Source organism: Hippoglossus hippoglossus, chromosome 11 (genome assembly GCF_009819705.1).
Source record: "Hippoglossus hippoglossus isolate fHipHip1 chromosome 11, fHipHip1.pri, whole genome shotgun sequence".
Classification (NCBI taxonomy): Eukaryota; Metazoa; Chordata; class Actinopteri; order Pleuronectiformes; family Pleuronectidae; genus Hippoglossus; species Hippoglossus hippoglossus.
The window spans coordinates 4,218,268-4,240,075 of NC_047161.1; the positions used below are offsets into that span (position 1 = coordinate 4,218,268).

Genomic DNA, 21,808 nt, shown 5'->3' on the forward strand with positions numbered 1-21,808 from the left:
CTCCATGTTAGTGGATGGGACATGGACCAAACTACAAAGTCAAACATGGTTTCTGTTATTTTAAGTAGTTCTTATCCCACTGGTGTATTTTAAAGTGTTAATTTTTTGGGTAAGTTTGGTTTTAATTAGTTATTTTATGCTAAATCATCAACCTGGGAGACAGTTGTTTATTTCCTGTTTCCTTCACCCATGAAACATCCAAAGAAGATGATAACACCACAAAAGGTCAAGTTCACATTCATTCAAGTGTACATGAGGGTCATCATGAATACAATCTGTGTTCACGGCCTACCGGCGTGGAGTTTCGTCGGCGTTGGCGCAGCGTGATGTCCGGCGTGCTGGCGGAGGAGACCCTCCAGCGCTCGGCAGAGTTCTGGTGCGGGTGGTGATGGGAGCTGGCGTTCAGCGGACTGGCAGAGGCTGAACGGGAGCAGTGGTGAGAGTCTGAGCGACACATAAACATGCAGAGAGCGACGGCAGGGCCGAGGTCAGGGCCCACAAACACACACAAACGCACACATACACACACACATACACACACCATGCGGAGTGAGAGAGGCCACACAACGAGCCACCACACTGCACTTCAATCACAAGCTTAATCCAATTTTTCATTTCATCTATTCATGCATTTTATTCCTTTATTTTTTACTCAGAAATCAACTCATCAGCTGTTTTAACAGTTGATTAATGATTAAAAGCTTCTTTTATTTGCTGGTTTCAGCTTCTCACGTGTGATTTTGATTCTTTTATATTAATGTTAACTGGTTTTGTTTGAGTGTGTGTGTGTGTGTGTGTGTGTGTGTGTGTGTGTGTGTGTGTGTGTGTGTGTGTGTTTTGGACTTTTAAGATGTAACTTTTAGATCTGAGAAGCTGTGGTTTGTGTTTCTCATCAGTTTCTGACATTTTGAGCCTTAACGATTACTCGTACAAAGAATTTACCCCGTAACCGATGATGAAAGTTACTGTTGTGGAAAAAACCAATCCACAGGGTCTGTTTCTATTTTTGATTAACTGGGTGAAGTCAGATAAAGACTGTGTGGTGTGATACTAAAAGGAGTTTGTGGTGAAACATCTCAACTGATGTTTCTTAAGAAACAAACATCAACTTCGACCACAATCACCAAAGGGTTCTCTGTAAAAACGTAAATAGAAACAAAGAAGGAACATACTACTGCGTGTTATGAGCCATTCAAACTTTTCTCCTTTCATAAAATGCAATAAAACATGAGATGAAAAGTTTCTCTCCCTCTTTGCACGCTGCACACACACAGAGGATTGTGGGTAAACGCTGGTCGGGGGGGGGGGGGGGGTCTTACACTCACGGGAGTCGCTGCTGTTGAGGAGGGTGGCGGCGCTGCGGCTGCGGGCCAGGAAGGACAGCGTCGGCGTCATGAGCCTCTCCACGATCCGGCTCTCCCACGGGCTGAGACGCAGACTGCGGGCTGACACAAGAGGACGCCGTCAGTGTCGTAAATACAGTACACAGCTACACACACGTACACACACACTGCAGGAGATTTACCTCTCTCTTCTCTCAGACACAAACATTTACACACATATTCACACCCTGTCTGCCTTTGTCTGATGCACAGTGGAGTTTGTATGATGCTGAAAACATCACTGAGACTATATTCCCAATTTGGATAATGAGGCTGGAGAGTCTAAGGACTTATTTAGCGGAGGTTTGTCAGTGCAGGTCCAATTGCCCTGAAGGATTAACAAAGGTGTATTTTATTGTATTGTATGATATCATATAAGTTGAAAAACAAGTTTGCAGTTTATCCACTTTGTCTGGAGGCAAAACTGAAGATAAGTGCGACCATGTTTTGTTGCCAATAACCATGAGAAAATAGTGAGTCTGCACAACCATCTCCACTTCGGTCAACTGGCTGAACCAGTTCAACCTTTTGTGGGGATTCAAAAGTTTCCCGTGTGCTTTGGTTTTCTTTTTCTAAATACGCTTGATTAACCCGGGGAGTTTACTGAAAAGTTGTCTGATGATGAAGAAAAGTTAAACCCAGGTTTATCTCAACTGTTTCCAGCTCCAGCCTCTGAAAGTTCCCTCATCCAGTGACACTTTCAATGCTCCCTTCAAAATGTTTGTGAAACTCAAAGACTGCGAATCAGACGTGATCAGACTCCAAAGATACAGGAATCAAACCTTCACCTGCACACAGACCCAGACGTTGGAGAATAAAACACCGGGCAGCAAACCTACGTTAATGTTCATTACTTACCACACAAACACATCACACACACACACCAGAGAGGCTGGCGTTTACTGGACCTCTCTCACACCCAGAGCAGTGCAGAGGCCGGTCAGTTTCTGGTGAGTTCAGAATTAGTGCCGTATGTCCTGAATGCAACACACACACACACACACACACACACACACACACACACACACACACACACACACACACACACACACACATACACACACACACACACGCTCCTCTGACCTCAGCACCGTTCTGAAGGTATGCTGCGTTACCGAGTGTCATATGATGAAGACTCAGCACATACGACATCCAGCAACAGCAGCATAAAACCCAATGCATTGTAATGACGGATGGAAAAACAACAACAGTTGTTTGTTAGAGCAGCAGATGCCTGTGTATGAATTTTACAAAGCACGAGACAAATACGAGAAACCAGAGAGAGACAAATATACGGCACAGAGTGAGACTCTTCACACAGAACATCGTAAAATTCTTTTCATCAGAATCTGGATTTCAGAAACGAGAGCATCAATTTTCAAACTGACTTAAGAAAACTTCTATATCGTAGATTGTACATAAAGATGGAGGAATTGACAGCTCCCCATAAGTGAAGCCGAAACATCTGTATCGCCCCCCTGGTGGCTGGCTGCAGTATAGGTCATAAACCCTGGATTGGACATGGGCCATTAAAAAGTTAAAACACACGATACATTTTTCTCAAAGATGGTTTCTGCCCAAATCATCCTGTAGTGAGAGGAGTTTACAGACAAAGTTTAATGTCATGGACAGAATCTTTGATTTTCTTTTATTATGAGAGGAACAGCGATTTGGCGAGTGAGCCAGGGAAGCGTAACCAACCAGATGTTGTGTACTTTACAGAGTTGTGGCAACAGTATGAGGATCAGCACTCAAAAATCGCTTGTTTAAAAGTGTGTGGTCCTCCGGTGCGGATTCTCACTATTAAAAGATTAAACATCGGTTGCATCTGTCGTCGTGTCTGTGGTCTTGCAAGTTTTTAAAATCCTCTAGTGTGCAGCAGGCGTAAGTTTTATTTGATGCAACGAAAAGCCTGTGCATCAGTGGAACCTCGCTACCGGGGCTCCGTCCCCCTGATCTCTACTACGACACAAGATGGCAACATTCATATCCGGGATATTTTTACTTCAATTCTGGATAGTGGGAGGAAGTGGAGACGTGTCGTCCATCTTTACAAACAATCTATGTTCTGTACCTAATAAATAAACACATCTCACTGACTGACATCATGTGGTTAATTCCCTGTGTTTGTGAGGTACAACAGAAAACATAGGAGACGAACAGATGGACCTTCAACACCAGGTCTAATGAATCCAGTTTGTGTAGACGTCTTATCTCTCGTAACAAAAACCTGTGTTGTTGCTTTAATGCGTTAAACAAACACTAAAATCCCTCCTTGTATCATAGACTGCAGCACAGGCCGTCACCTCTGCTGTACAACGGACGAATCCTTTTCACAACCTGTTTTATGACTAACCGATAACCTGACTACCCTCTCCCTGTTGCTAGGCAACAGTGGTTTCCCTCCTCCTCCTCCTCCTCCTTCTCCAATGCGGCAAGATGAGGCTGAGCTGCTGCCTGGTGATCGACTGTTCACCCGCAGGTAGATTGATGCCTGCGTATGTAAAACGTCACCTCCCCCTCCTCCGAACTATTACTGGTACCCTGGTGACTGTGCAGAGTGTCTCTCCAGACCGGAGACATCGACCCTGACGTCCCCTCTGACCCTGCACTAATAGTGTTCTCCTCCTCCGTGTCCCTGCAGCATCTGAGGATCTGTACTAGTGACGACGGAGCAAAGAAATGTGAGTCTCTACTCTGCTGACTGCTCTGTGGGTGATACCATCGATGATGACACATGTTATGAGACGTGACGAATCTGAGATGAAGACAGTGCTGCTTATGTTCAACTCAGGAGTCTGATGAGATTGATAAAACCAGATAAATCATATATTACATTTATCAAGACAAGTGTGTTTTTGCCACCATGACCAGCTTCATTCTACAACATGAAGAAATTCCCATTTTAAAGCAGCTTTTCCACATCGTATCAACACAGAGATTTTCTCTTTAATACTTCAAACTGAATTATACTGAAGTATCTTTCCTGATAAAGCAACATATTGATGTGACATCAGGAAAAGTTTGTTATAAAAGTAGAATAATTGAGAAACTAGTAATAATGAGGAAATAATTGTCATAACAATATAAAAAGAATATATGATATATATAAGGTCTATACGCTAATAAAATTAAATATAAAAAGTGAGCTCAAAGGAGAAACTGCTCATGTTATAATATGAAACCGAGCAAATGTTGTTTGTCATGTTGGCAGCGATACACTGTAAATAACTAACCAAGCAAGAAATATTCTCTAAGTAAAATAATTAAAGAAACAGAAATAAAAACACATGTATTATAATACAAATCAACTTCATTTAGTTGCTGTACTTGGTTCATTTGCAACATCCACCACCAATACGACCACCACCACACCAAACCACCAACAGTAAAGTGGAGGAGGAGGAGGGGGGAGGGGGGACAATCAAAAACAAGAAGAAGATGTCGAGACGAGATGTGAACCCATGAAACAAACGTACCAAAAAAACATATCAAAGAATATGGCTGAGTCGAGGTGAGAGGGAGGCTGATCGAAAATGCAGAGGAGACTCAAACCAATGACAACCACCAACGGAAATTAAAAACCACGATGCACACGAGACCCAGAGCTGGAGAAGTGAGTGTGGGGGGGGGTGGAGGGAGTGGGTGGTAAATGACCAGTCACCAAGCACAGGCAGGCAGGCAGTCCACCAAAGACGATAAAGAAAATAAAGATTAGGGAAGAGGAAGGGAGACAGGAAGGAGGGGATGAATAGGAAGGGGTGAGGGGGAAGGGAGGAGGAGGAGGAGGAGGAGGAGGCCTGGTGGACACTGACGTCGGGTCGTCCTTACTTCTGTTGGGGGAGTTCCAGAGCGTGGCCGAGGACTTGGACAGCCTGTTGTTAATGACAGGGTCCACCTGTCTCGGCAAGTTGACCGTGGAGGCCGAGCATCTGCCTGCACCGGAGAGAACGCAACACACAACAACTGTTCACAAGGCGGTGCCGAGGCGCGAGGACCGAACTCCCCCCGGGTCCGGTTCTGGAGGCGAGCAAGGGGACTCGCCATGCTCTGAGGTCACAAACTGGCTTCTCATTAAAGTTTATAGAGGAGGGTGGGGTTAATTTAGATCCAGACGTATAGAGGGGGGAGAGAGGGAGGGGGGAGGAACTTTGAGGAAAGCATGGGAAGGGTGTGGTAGAGTTAGACGTGACATTAAGAGGAACTGCTTAAAGCTCCTTTTTCCCCCTTTGTTCACGCTGTCACACGCGTTTCGGGATCCTCGGCACTTCTGGAGGAGAGAGAAACTCGTGTTGACCTCAGGCTCCAAAAAGAAGCCGTCACAAGTAACAAGACGGTCTGAAAAAAGGGGAATTAGCTCACAGCTCACAGCTAATGAAACAGCTCGGTTTCCCCTCGTTAACTGCCTCCGTGACACGTTCAGATGATTGCACCGAAAACCAATTTTTGGCCCAATAAGCAGTTTTAACGTGTGGCTCGTCTGCCCCTGGTCCCCCCCCACCCGCCCTCATGACATCAAACCCTGCACAATGCTGTTTCCTTGCGTTGCGTCAGTGGGAGCAGTGAGTCACAGGCTGTGCAGCACCGCTCGACACCTGGAACTCGAGCTACAGTGAGGATGTGACATATTCCTGTGATTGTGCCCCCCCCCTCCCCTCCCCCTCGGTTTCACACGAGACTCACTTTCTCTGCGGGAGGTCTGGTTGAGTCCGCCCGCCCAGGACCACCTCTGCTGGCGGATCTCGGCCCACGTCTTCTTCGTGGACCTCTTGATAGCTGACTCATATCTCAGCTGCAGGAGCAAACGGTCAAAGACGAGTCAGTGTTCACACCCATCACATGTTTCCCCTCTTTGTGCTAAACTAAGCATCTGTCATCTCAAGCTATAGACTTATCGATCTTCCCGTCTACCTCTAAGATAGAGTTCAGCCCAGGTCGCGTTTTTCTGCCTGAACCCGTCAGAGCCAAAGAGAAAACTCACAAAGCTCAATGCGGTTGATTCAAACTTTTTGTTTCCCCCGACTACATACATGTACAGAGTAAAACAATAAACCATCTGACAGACGGGTTCAAATCGAACTGTGTAAAGTCAGCTTTTAGGATGAATAAGCATATTTCTTAAAACAATTCCTTTAAATTAAATTGCAGTTAGAAGGAAACAAAAGCTCACATGTACGTGCAACTTGTGACAAGAAGTCACGAGAAGACGTTTCACTTCAAGAGGTCAGGAACCGCTGCAGCGATCAATAACTGATCAATAACTGATCAAGTCCAGCTAAAGAAACATCTGAGTTCATGACCACAAGTACAAATGGATGTACGCAGCAAATAGCTATTGCTGATATTTAAGATGGGACCAATTCCCTGAGCACACCACTATCCCCACTATCCCCACTATCCCCACTATCCCCACCAGCCGCCGTGTGTCCCCGTCACCTTGTTCTTCTCTAGTTTCTGTCTCTGTTTCTCCTCCAGCAGAGCTCGACGTTTCTCAGTCTTCAGCCGCTGCTCCTCCAGCTTCCTCCTGCGCTCCTCCAGCTGGTTCTCCCTCAGACGCCGCGCCTTCTCCTCCTTGTCCAGCCACTGGGCTTTCTTCGCCGCTGGAAGGAGAAGTCACAATTTAGATAGAAAATAGTTGTTTTCATTTTAAGTGCTGTTTAACCAGGTCTGTGGTTAGCAACCTGGCGTGTTTGTATTGTTATTAACAACCAGTTTAGATGAAACCAAGCACATCAGGCTGTGGTCGAGGCTTTCGACCTTTCATCTAACTCTGATCGAAAAAACAAGGAAAGTACAAATACAGCAGAACAAAAAAAAAAAACAGGAGGTGATGTATGAAGGCTCGAAAATCAATATTGAGAAAGATACAAAATAAAGATAGTTAATACAGGAGATATTTCAACATAAAATGAGAAAGTGAGAAAACAAAGAGGTTTCTAATGATCCTGTTTTTATTTCAACTTCATCAAACAACATCAAACTAAGTTATCTGGGGTTGAGAACATAATATTTTCGTATGGATGTCGTTTCAAAGTTATTATCTCAACTGCAGCAGAGTATAATGACTTCAAGCTTTAGGCCTCGACCGCTAAACACCCAAACGGAGCGAGTGAAACAGATGGAGACTGTGTGTTTGTTACACTATGATCCCGATAACAGTAAATAAGCAGAAGATTCCCACTGTGTTTCCCAGCAGCCTCCAGCAGATCCCTGCTTCTCTGCACTCTCGCTGCTGCGGCTCATTTCTTCCAGGAACGATTAGACGATGATCAATCCTCTGACATTAAACTGTCGTCCTGCAGCTGCACGATAACAAACATATACACTTTCCTCTTCTGTTTTGCATGAATTTGATTCATCAACGTGTTGTTTAGCAGGTTTAGGAGTTAAAACAATGGAGGCTCAGTGTGGAGGATGAGTTAGAGTCAATGTGGCGGCATGAAATGTGAGATGTGCAGGATCTCATATTGCTGTAAGTTGCATTTCAGTGGATTGAGCGGCTCTGCGAGGACGTAGCTGTAGTTTCTGTGAGGCAGAGACGAGTTTTGAGTTTCGTTCGGCATTCTGCGGCTTTTCTTCCCTAACGAGCTAAAGAGGCAGACGAGTGTGAGCCTCATCAACGCTGTGGAAGCCTTTCTTCACTCCGCCCTGAATCCAATTCCTAAAGAAATGCAATTATGTCTGCACATTCAAAAGAAATGTGCAGAACCTGCAGAAACTGCTGCTGCTGATGCTTAACAACGAGGCTGATTTATTCACAATATGTTTTTGTTTACTTGTTGTTTAAGGGGTAAATATTTACGCCCTGTCAACACTCAGGCAGATATTTTACAAAACAAACTTCTTCCTCTACATTTGAGCCTCTCGTCGTGCAAACAGCATTTGTAGATGGAGATATTTTGTAAACCAGAGGGGAAAATAACCTCAGTAGCATCATGTTTTGTGACTTGCACACTGTTTGCAACCATGCATTCATGCTCTACATGTAAAAAAAACCTTCACATTGCACCAGGTAATTACACAGAAGCAGACGCAGCAAACTAAACTTATCTGAGAGCAGCTGAATGTGAGTAAACCTCGGCCGTTATCGATAGAGACGCAGCAGATCTCCCCTCGACTGCAGCATGACCACATTACTGATGCTAATGAAAGCAGTAATTAAATCTAATCTGTCTGAGAGGCCTGCCCTCAGTTCGTGGTAATGACTGCTCATTTTTCACACCAAGCGCCTCGGGCTCCGAGGGACGTCTCTGCAGCGGAAACGCCCACCGAGCTCGGCTCTGATTGGCTGCTCACGTCTCTGGTCTTCGTCCACAGGGAGAAGTCTTGTGTTTGAAAACTAGATATGTTCTTTCAAGACTGCGGGGCAAGCAGGGTATTTTCACAAGAGGTTTAATTCTGAAGCCAAGACGTAAAAACCATGATTACAGGTTAGGGACATGCAGGAAACATAAAGTCAAAATGAAGTTTAACTTAACATGAGCAGGAACGTTTAAGTGAAAACTGGAACGGCAGAAAGTTCACAGGGTTCTTGAGGTTTCACTTGAACGACGACAGAAAACCAAAATATTGGATTCATGGAGGAAGCAGAAATGGCTGTTTGTGATGCAGCAGGTGGGGAAATGGAAGGGAAATGGGATTCCCATCGCAGGTTTGATGACGAGTGCTGCGAGCGCTCAGGGTTTTAGTGAAGCCCCTTACCTTGCAGCTGAGTTTGCTGTTCTGAGAGCCATGCGAGGAGAAACAACAAGAGACGTCAGTCACGTCAGAGCACAGTCACACAAAAGAGGTTAGGGTTGGAAGTAGAAGAGAAAAGTTAGGGAAATTTTGTAGGAAAATCCAGAGTTCATGGTCACGTCCACGTCGTTTTTAATAATTTCTCACCGATATATCGAGCCCTCTCCTCCCTCCGCTCCTTGGCGAGCTTCTGTCGTTGCTCTGAGCTCATGGAATCTGTAGGGAAAAGAAAATACAGAGCGTTCAGTTATGACCACAGGGCAGAGGCAGAAAACCACAGAGGGAATATATTAAAATCTCATCTGGCCTGGGGACGAATGAGGATCCCCCAGGAGGAGGGAGGAGAGAGATCCCTGCAGGGGAGCAGGAAGTCTGGGCTACATCGCCTGAAGTACAGGTACGAGTGAGAGGTGCATCGGCCAATCACACACATGCACGTTCACTTTCTGATGTGAATGCTGTATTCCTGCTGTAAAAGCTTTAGTAGCACTGTGCATGTTTCCTAAAGTCCCTGCTGCCTCTAACCTCCATCGGCTCATTCTGTCTCTTCATCCAATCACAACCTGACACGCTCAGCTTGAGCCAATCACAAACTGCTTTAAACTAACTCAGCGTTAAAGAGTCGATTCAACCAAATCATAAAAAACAAGTCCTCCTGTAGAAAGAGGTTCCAGTGAAAAAACATTTACAGAATAATATGAGACAATGTTTCTGAGACTTTTCCTGCTGCAGACTCTTTTTTTAAAGATTCGATTGACTCAAACGTGGAAATATGAAACCTAAATGTCCTCATTAATCTTTTCATGTGTCTGAACTGAGCCTGTGACATGTTACAGATGTATAAACAAGACCCTTTTTAAATCAGGACATGGAGGACAGAATGCCAGAGGAAGGTTTAATTCAGTCATTGAATTACACATGTGTATCTCAGCTGTGACCGTTTCATCCACTTTTCAGCCGTCCTCCTCTGCACTGATAACGAGGATGAATCCCGACGGGCTGTGACAGACACACTGGTGCAACACGAGGATTTGTGTTGCTTAACTTTCCTTAAAAAACGTCTGTGAAAAGCCCCGACTGAGGAGCCGCACACGCCCACACCGATGAAAACCAGGACCCCCCGGGGAGCTGGCTGAACCTCGTCTCCTTTTGTGTTTCTTCTTCGCGCTATGTAATATGCATGCCGTGTGTTTCTCGACCAATCACAGAGGGCCGTGCGGCACTTCAGTCTCCATGGCAACCCCTCCCTCCCCACCTCTCGGAGAGTTTCCTGCACGGCTTTGAGTCTGGACGATACGCAGACGCTGTGAAGTGCGGAGGGAAATAAATCTCATTGGCCTGGAGGGTCAGTTAATGCACCAGTACATCCCCCCCCACCCCCCCATCCCCACCACCAGCACGTCTCCCTCCACACTTTACAAATGACGGTTTGGCTTTCGGCCACAACCATCTGTCTGAAGGAATAACTCAATCTACATCGAAATATCTATTACAATGAATAATTTTATATACTATATCAAATCAGAAGGATAAATGTTCCCTGTCTTCATCACCAGTGTCCTTTTGTCTTTCATACTTTAAACCCTGATACCTTGAATGTAGGAGACAATGTTTGTTCATAGGAGCGGTGTACCTTTCTTGGGCTGCGGGCTGGTGCCCGGCGTGGAAGGCCTGACATCCGTCTTGGAGGAGGACACATCTGTCCTGGTCTCGGTTTGGGGGCTGGACTCTGATTTAGGGGAGAGGTCTGTGACGGCCGAGTCGTCTGGGGTCAGGAGGTCTTTCACCAGAGACTTGTCTCCGCTCTGGATGGACTGAGGGTCGGTCTGCAGGGGCAGAGCTGCAGGACACAAACAGAAAGTGACAGATTGATTAACACAATAATCCGGAGAATCTATGTATCTGCTTCCTCCTGTCACCGGTGCTCAATGTCTAATTCATGACGTCTTACTCTGGTGTCACGTATCATTTTCTACCTCCACTGCTGACACACTATAAACCTGTAGCACCCAAAGTGGCTTCATTAGCACAACCCCTCACGCCTCTTTAGAAATCATTAACGTCTCTTTCACACGTTATTCACACACATCTGTCGACGCTTCACTTCCTTCCCTGAAGATCTGAATCCTCCCGTCGACAGCATCAAACACATCAGCGGCAGGAGAGATGAAAAGCAGGGGGAACAAATCTACATCTGAAATATGACGTGAAGCCGTAGCAACAGATTGAAAGTAAAAATAAATAAGTGACTCAGACACATATTGATTTTTCCTGCAGGGGGAGATAAAAACACTTGAGATGGAGATATCATGGGGATAATTATTGCTGGATTTGACTAATGATCCTGAAGCGATCTATGAATCCCCCCCGACGGCCCCGAGAGGCAGGAAGTGCTCCACATGAGGACTTTGTGAGATTGTCAGTGTGTGTGGAGAATATAGTCGACCTCTAACTCATCATTAACCCTTGTGAAAATCCTTTAAAGTGATAGTAGGTAAAAACAACAACATATTTTCTGGTTTCTGCTCATCCCCCAGTTGATAATCTGCCCTTTTCTCTGTTTTATATCATTGTGAACTGGAGATCTTTGGATTTTTTAGTCTGTCGGGAAACTGACGATTTTATAGACTGAACTTTGAAAAGTTGTTTAAACTGCAAACCTTTAACCAATAAACATCAGAAATATCACCACATTTATTGATGAAAACTATATGTATGGTGATAAGTGATTTTATACACTCTCAAAGCGCACAATTTTACCCAATGTAAACGAATTATATAAAAGTAATAGTTGTAAAAGCTCCTCTAGAACAGACTCTGTGTTTTAAAGGCTCTGAAACATCATCAGACTATATTCAACTGTAACATCCTGATATTCAATGAATCAACAAAATAATAATTATCATCTTAACTGAAAATGCTCATTAGCTGCAGATTTACTCTCATGTTTCCGTCAACGTTAGTATCTTGAATCCTTTAAAAACTTCCACCCGGTCATGAGGCCAGACTTCCTGACCTCCGACCTTTACAAAGGATGACAAAGAGTTTGCAGAACACCACAGAACACTTCCTGTTTTAATCCCCGCTCGGACTTTGTCCTCACACTCGGCCGCCCTGCTGACACCGTCACTGAATTCTCCAGCTCAGCTGCTGCTCATCCGAGTCGCTCTCTCTCTCTCTCTCTCTCCTCTCTCTCTCTCTCTGTGTGTGACTGTCACACTGAAGAAGTCGGTGACAAACTGCAGTGACGCATGGGGGGGGGGGAGGATGGGGGAGGCTGAAGGAGCAGGAAGGAAGAGAGGGGGACAATCTGTGCTCCTCCACAAGGACACGTACAGAGCGAGAGGAGAGATTTACAGAGAGAGAGAGGGGAGCCGGCGGACAATGAGAGGGGGGGGAGAGATGGTGCGACAGGCTTGTCTGTGTAATCACAGGAGGAGGAGGAGGAGGAGGAGACAAAAACGAGGAGAGATAAAGTCAGGAACAGGAGGGACGGAGCTGTAGAAGTGAGGAGCCGGTAGCTCAGAGATAAGGAGGTGAGGCGCCCGGGGGACAGCTCTCCCCAACGGGCAGATGGAGCGTGATGTTCTCCTCAGTCCCGTCCAGACTCTCACCGAAACCACTAAATCACAGATTAACACTGGGCTCTTCTCCAACTGCTCCCACTGTACTTCAGCACAGAGGCCGAATGCACAGGCTGCAACCACAGAATACTGATGGAGGAATAATAGGACGTGAATTAGGACCTTGTGTGTGTGTGTTTGGATTAAAGAGCAACTTCAACAACAAAGGTGCAGGATCATGTCGAGACAGGACAGAGCTGCTTCTACCTGATGTTGATAAAAAAAAGGATTTGGTAAAAAGAGGATTGCACTGGGGGAGATTCCTCGTTCACCGAGTCCGGCTGCAGTTTACCGGCCTTATATGGCTTCAAGAGAACGGATAAGATGCCAATAGAAGGAGCGATCACTTTAATTCCACAACTTTGAAAAGGTAAAAACACAGGATTGTTGTTTGAAGTCAAAAGTTTAAAGAAAAAGCAAGAGGTGCAAGATAACACTGATTGGAAAAGTTGAGAATCAAGATTTTTAAGATGCTTGATTGTCCCTGAACTGCTGCAGACAACAGCACAACAAAACAATGAGCTTTCTGAGATATTAGAAATAAAATAAAAGCACTGTCGCCTCACAGAAAGAAGGTTCCTGGTTCAAATCCCAAGGTCTTTCTGTGTAGGGGTTTCTCCAGCTTCTTTCTTTCCACCTCTCCCCCAATGTCAACTGGGTTTGGCTCCAGAAACCAAGACAGAAGATAAGATCCCTGCACGAACAATGTTTAGGTTGCAGGGTTCACTCAAACTAGTTATTACCATAAGTACAGCACGGGTGTTATGGAGGTTATGTGGTTAAATCCCTAACAGCTCTTTAGGAGACAAGTGATGACAGAGGTTGTGTTAACTCACGGAGTAAAAATCAGAAAGAAGAAGTTACATCTTTCCCTGTGTTACAAATTGAATTAATCAGCAATAAAACACAGACCTGTCGTTAACGAACATCATCTGTACGATCAATAATAGATGATGTACACAGAGACACAGCTGGTGAGTGAAAAACAAAATGAAACAGGAAGTGAGAGTTCAGTCCAGACGGGTCGTCACATGTTTGACATTTTCTTCACTGTCCAACTAATCCAGTGATAATGCTAATAGCGAATTTGGTGGTAACCGAATACAGGTTTAAATACATGGAGCTCAGGTTGTGGCAGCTCACTGAGTCCATGGTAAGATTATACCTCATGTGAATATCACGGACATTACCGATGTCTGCAACTGCTCCTGAAAACCAAAAGGTGAAATATAAGGCCTTCATTGAAATATGCAAATATGCAGCTTTAGCATTCATGAGAATAGAAGCTCCTGCAGCGACTGAAATATTCACACCGGCTTTCAAAGATACATGTTCGAGTGCATCGCACCTGATCAGCCATTCACGCGACACAGAAACAGAACTGCGGCCCGATGTTTCGCCCGTCGCTCCCTCGGCTCCTCGAACCCGCCGCAGCCATCTCAGGTTTCTGTGCCACTGTGACAGGTTTATAAATAGCGATAAGCGCCGTACTGAGAATGTCGGCCATAAAAGGGGCTGGTTCCTGTCGAGCCACCTCGGGGACGACGCAGTCACCACAAACCGCAGCATGTGGGACACCAGGGCTGACGGCAGGTTGATTCTGTCTGTGTGTGATGGAGGTGGTGACCTGCCAAACTGAAGGTCACGTTACGTTTCAATCACAGTGATGGTCTGAATGTTCGTTGTACAAGAGAAACAAAAGCTCAGTTCTCGTTTCCAGGCTGAGGGAGAGTGGGGAGGCTTGTGATTGTTATTGTGCTTCAGTGAGTGATGCTTGAAGGTGTCGCCTCCGGGGATTTAATGTTTGAACAATAAGGACGTTCAGTTTCCTGGTTGTAAAACAGAATTAACAAAATGAACGGGATAATCCATTTCACCATTCGCAGGGATGGACTACTTTATTTTCTACGCTTTATTCAAAAAAGTAAGTGAATGCACTGACGGAATTGACAACACACTGACGTCAGATTCACGCCCGTCTACAAACTAATCAATCCCAGGTTTAGGTAGATCCACGCCCCACGTATGTGATGAGGACAGAGCTCCACCTTCCAGGGACGTTGGGGGTGACTGATTTATTTCTCTCCCTTACTCAAGTTTCTGTTTTTCCCTCAAAACGCCCAAAAGAAAGTTTCAAAAGAACCGTTCCAAAGCTGCATGACTGGTCTGAGGTCATGTTGGAACTGGCCATGTGACTGGGAGGCTGCTGCAGACCATCGCTGAAGGTGGTTTAACACAAATTCAACTGTATTGTCAACACTTTCAACCATCACATGTACAAGTGCCTCATGACGTGAACACGTACGAGCTGCAGACACTGACATCATTTCCAAAACCATTCAGATCATATGACTTGAGCGCAGCATAACTTCATTATATATTGTAATATTTGGTAGATAACAAAGTTGATAAGTCCAATATTACCACAGCGTTGTGAAATAAAATTACTTCAAACTATCATCGCCTGTTTACATGTGGGATCTGTTCATTTAGGATATAACCTTTAACCCCGTTCTGTAGTATTAAGAAGTTACAATTGGATAATTGTGGGTTCAGCAAAAATATAATAGCTGACAATCTCTTTAATTAGTCTTTTTGGAAGGAGGGGGTGGGGGGGGGGGGTGGGGTGGGGGGGGTGCAGTGCCTCATGTGAAGCAGGTCACACTATTGTTTGAAGAAATGTGCATGAGAGTGGGAAAACGTGTGTGTGTGTGTGTGAGAGGATGAGACATGTTGGATCTGGGTCAGGCCAACCTCAGGAATCTCTGGCATCCACACTTCCCTCACACATGTTCCTGCAGCACATGTGTGTCTTTTGTGTGTGTGTCTGCGTCATGTGCACGTCCACAAAGAGGAAAAGATCACAGCACTGTGTGTGTGTGGTCAAAGCAAACAGGATCGAATTGACCCACTTTCTGCGGAGATTTGCAATATTACCACCAAAAACTGTGTCAGGAGCACATGTCCCCTCGATTGGACGCCTCCTCCACCGCTTCAAGTGTGGATAGAAGGAAAAAAAAGGAAATGCTCTGAGGCATTTGTGCCGCAGGAAAAAGGAGAGGAAGAACATTCCTGAGAGTTTGTTGCAACAAAAGCCAAAACACACGCCTCTAGTTTGGGTGCAGGGAGAGCTGGGTGTGTTTGTGTGTGTGTGCAATGTAAATATGATAGTTTTCCCATTAATAAGGATTAAGACGATATCACAGCACCATGGCGTGATGCAGCAAAATATGTCAACAACACAAACGGTCACCGAGGCCGGAAGGAAAACTTCAGGCCTCGCAGACAAATGCTGCACGAAGCTTGAGAGCCAAGCGACAGCTGTGTTTACGATGAGCTCCAGGTTGAAGCAGCGGCAACAGGCAGAGCTACTAATCACTGTCAGAGGGAGAAACCAGCCTGGTCTGTGATTAAAGAAGAGAGAAAACCTTTCTTTCAAAGCTTCATGACAGAGTCTGTGTTTTTCTCTTTAATCGTGCAGTGAAAAGCCAGAAGTGAACTGACCGTCGGCTCAGTGACGTCACTCCGAGGCCCCCGTCACATTTTCCAGCCTCACACGGGACGTTTGAAAAGATGAACGAGGCAGATTCACCAGAGAAGTTCTCAACACTGTGACACTGAATTCACTCCATTCAGCCTCATGCAACAGGAGCTCAGTCTGTTTCTACAGAGACATAGCAGGTTTTTGTATAAGAGCTAAAGCAGATTGAGTCAGGATGGTGAGTGCGAGAGCGACCGGATCTTACTCCTCTGCAGACCTCCGGGCTCTCCGAAGCTTTTAACCACAGAAGAAGTGGGTTACCCAGTCACAAAGAGATAAAACAGAGCCAAGCATGAATCATAGAAAGACAAATCTATTATTCACGTTTTCCTTCTCTTCGCTACTCTGGCGCTCGAGGTTGATACTAAAAATAAGGTCAGAGGTTGTGCAGCCAGAAAGGAAAGAGAGAAGTGTTTTCAAGCCGCCGAGAGAGACAGAGAGAAAATAGCTGAGGCGTAGTTTGTTGTGACTGAGGCTGAACTCACTACTAAGTGAGCGTAAAGCGAGTCCAAACTCAGGTGTCATCAATACTCGGTAAACTGAGAAAAAGAAAGGTTTGAAAGAGAGATATTAATAGAGATGAAGTCACAGAAACAAAATGTCAGTTACATAAAAGTGAAACAAAAGAGAGAAACAGGAAGCAAACACAGATCTGTGGAGCCAGAGAGTTACCGCAGCTGATCTGAGTCCTGTTTATCTGTTTATCTGTCTCTCTGCCGACCGACAGCCTCTCAGACACTAACTGCATCAACGTCCGCAAGGAAATTATCTTTATGTCCTTCCAAAGCAAACACTCCCCTAATTACATCTTCTTTACTTTCAATCCTTTTCATTCCTGTTTTCCGAGATGAGCTCTTGAGATGTGGCCGAGCAGACAGAACGAACTCCTGCCCCTTTTCCACTCGTCAAAAACCACCAGTACCCATCTGGCTTTTGTCTGCAATGGAAATGGAAACAATCGGCATTTACTCCTGCGTCAAAATGACTTTGCAGTCCACGGGTTTCTATCTGCTCCGACTGGCAGTGGTAGAAACATGATAAAATAATCAATTTCTTTCTTCTTCTTTATTTTGGCAGTCTAGTCCAATGCAAAGTTCTGACTTGTGTTGAACTCCCGGGCATAGACGCGCAAACAGCCATGAACGTTTGTGTATTTGTTGTTAAATGCATCACTAGCTCAGTGAAAGGCAAACTCCTCTACTCTCAATGGGGAAGGAGTCAATCGTCTTTTGGTGCCAAATATAGCTGTAAAAGTTTTAAAGTTGCTCCAGATTTTTTAGCGAAACCAAAGTTTTGATCGTCTTTTCGTGATGGAAAGTTAATGGATGGAATCAACACACGCGCACACGGAGCACAGCTGCACCAGCTCACTGTCGGGCTCATTAAATAGGGCATAACTGTATCTGGCTGACTCATGTTGACCCGGCAGCCGGCTGAGCTGTGATGATGGACTAAGTTTAATCTGAGCCGGGGTCTGGTTTCACAGCAGCTCGACACATGACACAGTGAAACCTGGTTAGAGCAGATAAATACACGTCTTTATGTCCACGACACTGATATTCAGAGCAGACCGATATTAAAATTAGAGCTGATGTGATCGAAAAACTTTCATTTATTATTGTAAACGGAACAAGTTATGCTTCTCTTGAATTATTATAATTCAGCAATATAAATCTTTGAGTAATTAAATTGCAGGTTGAAAAAATATCTATAATGTGATATATATTTATGAAAGTACATTTTATCTTATGTCAACATCTTTGTCGTTTTCGTGAGGTACAAATACAACTCGGATGGATTAATCCTTTCTTTCATTTCATGGATAATATGAAGAAGAGGATTTGTACCTTCACTCACGAAAGCAACGTGCACTGTGTCGGTTTTAGTTTGAAAATAACCAGGAGCTGTGTAACCTGGACTGAAAGCCTTCATGTAGAATTCAGCTTGAGGTAAACCTGAGTGGCATTTGTGCTGCCCCCTGGTTTTCATCTTCCATCCCGGAGACGAGGCTTTCAAGGACCATTTCGGGGGGGGGACCGTGAGAGCCGGACGAGCAGCGAGCTGGGACGCCGCGGCTCGGGTCACGCATGAAGCGGTGTGGCGTCCCTGTGAGGAGACTGCAGAGGTCGTCAATCGACTGGCGCAGCAGAGGACGCCGCGTTTTTTACTGCTGCTCATCTGCAGCTCAAACATATTTGCGAGGAAAGAAACATGTGGCTCAGCACATGACGACGGATCCTTACACAACCAACAGTCTCTCTCTCTCTCTCTCTCTCTCTCTCTCTCGCTCTCTCTCTCTGTGTGTGTGTTTGGGAACAATGGATCAGATCTGTTTTCAGTCAAGATGGCCGATGTGTCCGTCTGTGTTGTCGTCCTGCCTCCGAGACGGAATTAGGATGCAGTTGTGTTGTCGGTTAAGAGCAAACATCCGACATCATCTCTGCTCTGATATTAGAGCCTGTGGGTCCTGTGACTGAGCGGTCGTGTAGCGAGTGACATGTGTTTATGTGCGAGAGGGCGGCTGCGTCTGCGATTCCCCCCCGAGGTTGAAGAGACACTCCAACAAAAACATCCAGGACATGTTGCAAGGCCACAGGAGGAGAGAACCAAACGCTGAACGTCTGTGAAGCTTAAATAACAAGTCCTGCTATTTCCGTGAATTCTTTTCTACAATAATATCAGACATGTTTATGCATCTTCTCCTTCAAATGAATAAAACTGAGCTCACGAGGCCTCATCTGCAGCAACAAAGCAAAGAACTACGGTTTATCCATAAACATGAATCCAGCTGCATTAATATTGATGAATTAAACTTTAATTAAAAGTCAATCGCAACTGGGTGAGCAGCAGAATAAAGGAAGAGAAGACAGGGGCCTCAGGGTGAAAGGCCCCGAGGACACGATCAATACTCTCAGCTCTGTCTGCGACATCAAAGGGGAATTTTTCAGGTTGTATATTAAAGACGGTGAAGTGGTCAACAGCCTCACAGGAAGGAGGTTCTGGGTTTGAACTTGATGTCCGACCAAGGTCTTGTTTACATCTGCGTTTGTTTGTTTGTTTGTGACCAAGATTACACAGAAACTACTAAACAGATTACTATGAAACTTGGTGGAGGGATACGGTATTAGTCAGGAAAGAAGCCATTCAATTTTTTTTTCACTTTTTTTGTGAATTTCTCAGGAAATAATGCAGAGATCAGAGAATAAGGTGATAAAGTTGTCCTTCTAGTTCGTTAGATGCTTTTATCCAAAGCCACTTAAAACTGTGATGTTCACGCGAAGCCTTTTCTGCCAGAAATGACGAGAAACAAGCGCTTGCTCATACTGCTTCATCAACATCTGAAGAAATGAGCGTACGTCTGCTTCCAGTTCCTCCCATGACTCCCCCTGCATTAGCTGTAAATGCTCACAGATGTGTAGGTGTTGGTAAAATGTGTTGCAACACTTCCCGTTAAGACCAAACTGTGCCTCACACCGTTCGCTAACAGGATTACGCCGCGAACGGGATTATCAATATCAATGACTTCTCCTTTTTTTGAACGCCGGATACAAAGGGGAAACATGACTAATCTGTGGATAAGCTTCTCAGGAAGCAGCGGCCTTCTCCTCCTCCTTCGTACGCAGCGGCAGATTGGAGCATTTCCTCTGCTTTCCTGTGCAAGCCGTCGTCGTCATGGCTGATTTATGGCATCTGGTCACAGGGGCCGCTGACGAGGAGGGGAGAGCGCTGTGGTCTGCTCCGTCTCCTCCTTCTTCTTCTTCTTCTTCTTCTTCGTCTTCTTCAACAATCCACAATAACGAGTCTAAACCTCGATTCTCAGAGTCATTCTAGTCGGCCCCGGCCCCGCCCGGCCCTCAGTTTCCACCAGTACAAGCACTGGAGTCCCCCCCCCCACCCTCAGGCCATGGATGAGACACAGTTGGCAGAGCTGCGAGAACTTGAGCTGCGACTGACTGTGGGAGATGAGAGGAGCTTTGTCTTCTGGGATTCTGAGTTTTCCCTCTTGCTACACCGGAGTAAAAACTCTGTGGTGAACGATTAGTTCATTAATCACTTGGTTGAACAGAGAAAGCTAATTAATCAACAACTGTCTTCAAAAAAATCTCGTTCCAGTGAGTATTTACTGCTTTTATATAATTGTAAATTGAATATAACAGCATTACAAGCTATTTGTTCTGTGCTTAAACACAATTAAACGTTTAACTGGATAATAGAGAAAAAGAATCAGCAGATTAATAACTAATAAAAGACGTGTGAGTAACTCAGCTTAAAGGCTGTGAACCTCACACCGAGCTTACTTTTCTTTTCTGAGTTAAATAGATGAGGATGACTAATGAGGAAGGTTTCTTGGCCCAAATCTGCGTTTCCAGGCCGGCTGCGATGCGGAGGGTGTGCCAAGAACATAACGTCAGCATGACTGGGGAAACTCGGGAGGCCACAGAGAGTCCACGTCTCATGATTACTTCCACAGAGGAGCCTTCAACTCCGAATTCTTTAGAGAAACAAGGGCCGGGAAAAAAGTTGGGTGGCTCCACCGGAGATATCAGGAAAAAGAAGGAACGTATAGAAGCACAAACGGCGGATTGTCCCAGGGAAGGAAGCCGCTGCCACTCCTATTGTGAGCCGCTAACACAGAGTCTTTGAACATGTCATGTCATGGGGAGGCTTGGTTTGACTCCAGCAGTCGCCAGGGAAGAAAGAAAGGAAGCCACTAGCTGTGTTTTCCTCAAATACTGCGAGTTGCTCAGAGTCGGAAACACCAGCAGGCACAGAACCGGCCTCTGATTAAATGGCGTAATGTCTCTGATTGACTGGTTTCGGGGGATGTGGGGGACGAGAGGACGGATGAGGTCAGGGGGGGATAGACCTTCATAAATGAATGTTACATGGGATTATAATCCATCGTCACAGCTCTTGTTCCCTTCACTTCCTTTATTTTCTTTGCCTTTCTTTGCAGAGAATGAGACTGAGGAGTCAGAGAGAAGGAATGTTTCTGTTGATCTAACGCCCCTGCCTTGTTCGGCGTCGAGCATTCCTGTCACATGTTGATCGACCCTGCTGCCGGAGCTCTCTCTCCCCTCTCTCCGGGCCGACGAACCAAAACATGCCTTGTCTTTCAGCTGAGGTTGCTAATTGACGGAGGAGGGGGGGGTTGGTTTGTCTGCTCCGGAACAATACGACCTTGTTGAGATTTTCAATAAAGAGGAGTGAGCAGAAAAGTCTCCAGATTATATTGGGTTCGGAGCTTCACATCTGACAAACATCCACGAGACATCCCGTTGCTCTAACAACCACAATAATCCTTCATCAAATATGACAACATATATATTTAAATGCCCAGAACCTCACAATTCTACCAATGCAAACCACTTTATGACCCAGATATAAATCATCTTATCTTCACATGCTTGTAAACTGAAAATCTTTGCCTTTCTGACTGTTTGTCAGGTAAAACGAGCCCCGAGGTCACGTTCTAGTTACGAGCAATCGTGAACTCAACAGTAAACTCCAGTGTTCTCCTTCAT

General features: G+C 45.3%; 1 protein-coding gene and 1 long non-coding RNA gene across 10 annotated transcripts in view; one reads left to right on the forward strand and one right to left on the reverse strand.

Moving 5' to 3' along the window:
• The window catches only part of LOC117770555 (MAP7 domain-containing protein 1-like), a 29,741-nt gene that overhangs the window by 6,165 nt on the left and 1,768 nt on the right, over positions 1-21,808 (reverse strand). The window contains exons 2-9 of one of the 9 annotated variants that reach the window (XM_034600113.1): positions 10,753-10,959; positions 9,267-9,335; positions 9,084-9,104; positions 6,819-6,982; positions 6,066-6,174; positions 5,214-5,318; positions 1,326-1,445; positions 293-420 (exon numbers count right to left, since the gene is read on the reverse strand). In XM_034600113.1, the coding sequence (XP_034456004.1) occupies positions 293-420; positions 1,326-1,445; positions 5,214-5,318; positions 6,066-6,174; positions 6,819-6,982; positions 9,084-9,104; positions 9,267-9,335; positions 10,753-10,959 (923 nt within the window). Of the gene's footprint in view, positions 1-292; positions 445-1,319; positions 1,446-5,213; positions 5,319-6,065; positions 6,175-6,818; positions 6,983-9,083; positions 9,105-9,266; positions 9,336-10,752; positions 10,960-21,808 lie in introns of all 9 variants that reach the window. The other 8 variants (XM_034600110.1, XM_034600112.1, XM_034600109.1 and 5 more) reach the window with 8 other exon arrangements.
• On the forward strand, positions 20,782-21,502 carry LOC117770561. Its single transcript, XR_004615416.1, has 2 exons — positions 20,782-20,901; positions 21,241-21,502. It is a non-coding gene; the product is annotated as an uncharacterized LOC117770561 (long non-coding RNA).